This window comes from Otolemur garnettii, unplaced genomic scaffold, assembly GCF_000181295.1.
Source record: "Otolemur garnettii isolate 467f Iridium unplaced genomic scaffold, OtoGar3 scaffold00156, whole genome shotgun sequence".
Taxonomy (NCBI): Eukaryota; Metazoa; Chordata; class Mammalia; order Primates; family Galagidae; genus Otolemur; species Otolemur garnettii.
In genome coordinates, this window is record NW_003852551.1 from 285,241 (window position 1) to 291,535 (window position 6,295).

Consider the following 6,295-nt stretch of genomic DNA (forward strand, 5'->3'; position numbering starts at 1 on the left):
CGCCATGGCACTCTACCAAGGGTGATAAAGTGAGACTCTGTCTCTACAAAAAAAGAAAATAGTGCCTTTTAGTTCAAGACTTTTGCTAGAGCAAGCACTTCATGATTTTAACTTCCAAACGCTAACATGAATTCACAGGTAATTCCCATCAAGAGGTGGGGCACAAGGCTTGTCTTAAAGCCCCACAGACAGTGTTTTATAGTACACCAGTGGTTCTCAACCTGTATAGTCACGACCAATGAAAATACATCCTGCATATCAGATATTTAAATTACGATTCAGAATAGTACCAAAATTACAGTTATGAAGTAAGCAACAAAAATAATTTTATGGTTGGGGGGGGTCACCACAATGTGAGGAACCATATTAAAGGGTTGCGGCGTTAGGAACCACTGCAGTAGACGCAGCTTCTTACCTGAAGAGCAGTTAATATTCACATGGAAACATTTTTCTGAAATGCAGACTCTTCCTTAACTAAATGTGTGGCCCCATCTCAAACAAACTAAGAACAATGTTCGATGACCTGAAAGGGCCGAGATGACTAACTCTCTGGGTCCTGGGTTGGGGACTCTAAGTATCACACCCTCCTCTTTCCCATCACCTCGCTTGCATAGGACCTTCATCTTCATGTGCTCAGCTCGTAGCTTCTTGCCCTCCCTCCTGCACCATGACTAGTCATTTGCCAGATTCTGTGATTTCTCTTCCCCAATCTACCATCATTGTCCCATGTACTTTATGTCATAGTCTCATTCAACTAATTCATCCTACACAGGAATCCTCCCAAAACGCAGCCTCCATTATCTCACTTTCTTGCCCAAAACCTTTCAGTGGGGCTCAGTGCCTGTAGCTCAGCGGCTAGGGCACTAGCCACATACACTGGAGCTGGTGGGTTCAAACCTGGCCCGGGCCTGCCCAACAACATCAACTACAACAACAACAACAAAAAAATAGCCGGCGTTGTGGCAGGAGCCTGGAATCCCAGCTACTTGGGAAGCTGAGGCAAGAAAATCGCTTGAGCCCAAGAGTTTGAGGTTGCTGTGAGCTGTGATAACTACAGCATTCAACTGAGGGCAACATAGTGAGACTCCATCTCAAAAACAAACAAACAAAAACCCTTTCTATGGCTCCCTAATACCCCCAGGATTGGATTAGGTAAAATGAATTCTAAGAACTCCAGATCCTTCTTAATTGGCCCTCCCACACGACCCCTCCTCTCCAACTTCTCTCCCACTGCTCTCAGTCCACTCCACCAGTAATTTCTGAAAAACCTTCATGTTCCAGGCGTTGCGTTAGGTGCTGCGGATATAGGGTAAGGAGAACAGGCAGGAGTCTGCCCTCATGGAGCATGAGCTCAAAGACTCTTGTTTCCAGCAAGCACTATTAAAGCTAGGATGGGCATGCTTTAAAAGGAAAAAAAAAAGGAAAAAAAGAAAAACTTTTGCTTATTGAAAAAAGAATCAATATATATTTATTTCAGAAAAACATACCAAAAACAAAAGAAAACTATTTTTAGGACCACCTGCTAATAACACTATTAACATCCTTTTTTGTGACTTTTTAGCTCTGTACAGTCTAACATGTTAGCCACTCACCATGTGTGGTTATTTAAATTTACTTAAAATTATGTAGAAGTAAAAATTCAGTTCCTCGGCCACACCAGCCATACAACTGTGTCTAGTGGTTACCATATGGAAAAGCTCAGGTCTAGAATATTTCCATCTCCACAGAAAGTTCTATGGGACATGCTGGTCAAGATCCTATCCTAGGTAGATGCTCCTGCATTATCTACCTTTTTGTTTCTTACACAAAAGCATAAGGTTCAAATACATACACACAAACACTATCATATAACCTGTTTGGGTTGCTTAATATATACCTTTATTATTAATGGCTTCATATTTCATGCGAAGTCCATAATATATTTGATACAACTTTCCCCATATCGAACACCAGGTTGTTTCCAGCTACTCTGCTGTTACCAACAGGTTTGTAAGGAACATCCCCAAGGCTAAATCTCTGCACTTGGTCTTTAAGACTTCCTCTGGCTAAATCGCTAATCTCTTGATGTGGAATTGACAGACCCAAAGGCATGCTCTTCCCTTCACTACACCAGGGGATATCAACCTGTGGGTTGCAAATCCTTTGTAACAATGAAAATACATCGTGGCATTAGGAAGGTTGAGAACCACTGCTCTACACCATTCACACCATCCCACCAGGCTGTGAGCGGCACTACGCCTGTCGCACCACCATTTTAGATCATTTAACCGTCATAGGTGCCTGCCTAGCCTCCTAGACTAAGTCCGGCACATCTCACACAGCTCTGTCCACCCCCACGACACCTACCACATAGAATACTCAAAGCAGCTGCTTGAAAACCCTATTTTGGTTGATTTTCATCTTTACCTTTTCATTCTGTAGTCCATCTCGGGGACCAACTTCTACGATTTTCACCTGCTTCGGGAAAGTGCCCATAGATGAAGTACTGACCTTTGGGTTTAAAAGAGGAAACATTAGGTTATTAAGAAAACCTTGAAAAAAAGGAAACAAAAGTAACAGGAAGACACTGTCACAATTTCCTGGCGGGGGGGGGGGGGGGATCAAGAATTGATGCATCTTCACTAATAATGAGACAAGAAGCAGTGTTTCTCACTATCTGGTTTACATTTGGTTTGTTTCAGAATTAAGAATAAAAAGAATATTTTACTTAGAACAGGAATGAATAAGAAATTTCCTGCTCCCTGTACAGCAGTGGTTCTCAACCTTCCTAACGCCGCGATGTATTTTCATCGTTACAAAGGGGTTGCGACCCACAGGTTGAGAACCGCTGCCGTACAGGTTCTCCCCAGACGTCTGGACTCACTTCCGACTGCCTAACAGCTGTACTTGCACCTCTCCAATTCACCGGTCCCAAACAGAACTGTTTAATTTCTCCTAAAGCCTGTCTAGCTCTATAAAAGGCATCACATGCACCCTGTGGCTTAAACCAGAACATGACTGATTCTCTTCCCCTGTTCGCCCAAGAGTCTATGGTTTGGCTCCTGCTGAATTCACAACTACTCCAAACTATTCCAGTTCTGCTCCCCCACCCCCCACTTCATGCCCAAGGCTAAGCTCCAGCCCCCAGGCCTTCTCTCCCTTAGCCCCAAGGCTCTCTTTTTACTTTTTTTTTGAGTCAGTCTCACTTTGTTGCTCAGGCTAGAGTGCCATGGTGTCACTGTCAGCAACCTCAAACTCTGGGTTCAAGTGATCCTCCTGTCTCAGCCTCCCAAGTAGCTGGGACTATAGGTGCCTACCCGGACACCTAGCTAATTTTTTTCTCTTTGTAGTGGACAGTTTATAGACAGCTAGTCTCAAACTCCTGACCTCAAGAGATCCTCCCCACCTTGGCTCCCTAGAGTGCTAGGATTTCAGGTATGGAGAGCCACCACAGGGGCTCCAAGGCTCTTTACCTGGCTCTTCTCATACCTTCCAGCTCCTTGTTTAGGAGCAGAGGCCTCCTCTGACCATCCTTTGCAAACCTGGCACTCATCCCATTCCCATTATTTTCTACTTCAGCATTATAAACATTTATTTCAAAGCACTACAAATGTTTTCTCCACTATAATATAAGCTCTATTAGAGACCTTGTCTGTCTCTGCCTTCCCTTGATTCCTAGGGCACTGTACTTGGTACAAAGTTGGGTTGGCATTCATTAACATTACTGAAACAACAAAAAAAATGCGTGGGCCTGTGGGTCTCTGCTGGGCCCAGCCGTTGCTTTGGCGCCAAGATGCTTCAAAGCTTTATTAAAAATGTGTGGGTCCCCATGAAACCTTACTATACCGAAGTTTACCAGGACATCTGTACGGGAATGGGGTTGATGAGCTTCATTATTTATAAAATCAGGAGTGCTGATAAAAGAAGTAAAGCTTTGAAAGCTCCCGCACCTGCTCATGGTCATCACTAACCAGCCTCACTTGGAGTGCACAAGAGATGGACCATCAGTCTGCCCATAGAGCTAAGCAAGCTGTGTCACATGGGAACATGGACTGTCCCTTGTATAAGTATCGTGTACTCATGGCATGAATAAATGTGTCTGTGTGATGCACCACACACACACACACACAAAATGCATGAAGGACACAGCAGTCCCACAGGAAGGAAATCACTGAATGTAGGGAGTCCTCCTGGACTTGGGTGGGGGGGATGTGTGGAATGTAAGAGGGCTCTGTTCTGTTACAATCACAGGCTGAGCGATCACAAGATCGAACCCAAGAGGCAATGACACCCCCAGTAGTTTAAAACATGGAAAAAAAAAAAAAAGCCATGAGTCTCCTCTATATATATAGTCTGCTCCAAATCTTACCCTCCTTTCCACCAAGTGATGCAAGATTTCTGTGGCCTCGTCCTCTACTCTTGATACTGTAACTCTTCAAATTAACTTTCATCTGCCAGATTTAATCTGGATAAGCATCCATACTGGAGCAAAGGGAGAGGTATACTGTGTAATCTAGTAAGGATCCCAACCCCCTGAACCCTTTAAGGCATTCTTGGCTTGGAACTAGCTGGAATTGCAATGACTCACCTACCTGAACTGGCCTTAATTTTAGCCAACAATGTTTCCCAGGGACCAAGATGAGCCACTGCATATTTTTGGAAGTCAACAGCCTTAGCTGGAAGGTCTCTGAAACTTCAATCTCCCTCCAAAAGGGAGATAAACTGCCTAGAATGTAAGTTTCCTAAGGCAGGAACTTTGTTTTTATGCACTGCTGTATTTTCAAGGGCCTGGGATAGAATAGCTACCCAATAAATAACTGTTGAATGTTGTTGAAAGAATGTAAAGCTTCCTTCCAAGCTCCTTTGAAGAGGTTAATGTAACTCCATTTGGGAATGAAAAGGTTAATGTAACTGGATCTTAGAACTAACTCCCCACTCCCCTCCTGGGCAAGGTTGTCCTGGTGGAATCAGTCTATCAGAAAGAGACTGGCTCCCTCTGCTGCACTTCTGGGCAGCCAGTCTGAAAGTGACCGGCTAGCCCCTCCCCCTCCAAATTTTGGGCAAGGTCAATCAGCTCAGAGGGAGGCAGTCTATCAGAAACAGACAAGCAGCCCCTCTCTCTAGAAAGTCCCTAACCATAAACAGCTCAGCCAATAGCAACCCTGCTCAACAAAACACCCCCATGAAACTCCTCTATATGCTTTAAAAACCTCCACTCACTCGTGTCCCTTCAGGGTCGCCCCTCCTTCACTGTAAGGTAGTGACCCAGGCATATGCTTTCATTTGAATAAAAAGCACTTTGTTTTTTTATGTGTGTATGGTGGTCTCTCAGTGGCTAATGAGGTCCTAACACCTTATATTAGAGCATCATAAATTCCCCTTCCTTCCCCATAACAGCTCTTCACATAACAATTCACATTTACTAAACACTTAGTATTTCCCAGTCACATATAAGAGGGCTTTTACACGTTAAACCATGTTATCTTCTCAATGATCTTTATCAAGTAGGAACTATCATAATCGACATTTTACTGTGAGAAATCTGAGGGCCGAAATGATTAAGTAACCTTCCTAAAGTCACATGGCTAGTCAGTGAGGCAATATCTGAATCTGGCAGTGTGGCCCTAGAACTGTGCTGGTCCTCGAGCAACTGTTGCCTCATTACTACCCTTGGCTCACATTCTTCTCTCCAGGTTAAATACCGTACCTGGTTGGGTGTGTTTGCTCATGCCTGTAATGCTAACACTTAGAGAAGTCGAGGTGGGAGGATCACTTGAAGCCAGGAGTAGAAGACCAGCCTGGGCACTAGTGAGACCGTTTCCACAAAAAATAAAAAATTAGGCTCAGTGCCTGTGGCTCAAGCGGCTAAGGTGCCAGCCACATACACCTGAGCTGGCGGGTTTGAATCCAGCCCAGGCCGGCCAAACAACGACGGCTCTAACGAAAAAATAGCCAGGTGTTGCGGCAGGGGCCTATAGTCCCAGCTACTTGGGAGACAGAGGCAGGAGAATCGCTTGAGCCCAGGAGTTGGAGGTTGCTGTGAGCTGTGATGCCACAGCACTTGACCCAGGGCGACAGTTTGAAGCTCTGTCTCAAAAAAATAAAAAATAAATTAAAAAAATAAAAAATTAGCTGGGCATAGTGGCATACTCTGTAGGAGTTAAGCTATGATGACACCACTGCACTCCAGCCTAGGCAACAGAGGCCCTGTCTTAAACAAACATCCAGTTTTTTCTTTCAAGTTCTGCTCAGAGGCTCGGTGCCTGTGGCTCAAGCGGCTAAGGCACCAGCCATATACACCTAAGGTGGCGGGTTC

The 6,295-nt window shown here is 44.6% G+C and overlaps 1 protein-coding gene and 1 pseudogene across 2 annotated transcripts in view; one reads left to right on the forward strand and one right to left on the reverse strand.

Moving 5' to 3' along the window:
* The window catches only part of HMGCL (3-hydroxymethyl-3-methylglutaryl-CoA lyase), a 27,412-nt gene that overhangs the window by 17,312 nt on the left and 3,805 nt on the right, over positions 1–6,295 (reverse strand). For both annotated transcript variants that reach the window (XM_003799757.3, XM_023519105.1), the window contains exon 2: positions 2,407–2,490. In XM_003799757.3, coding sequence (XP_003799805.1) covers positions 2,407–2,490 — 84 coding nt within the window. The remainder of the gene's footprint in view (positions 1–2,406; positions 2,491–6,295) is intronic.
* On the forward strand, positions 3,735–4,095 carry LOC100958543 (annotated as a pseudogene).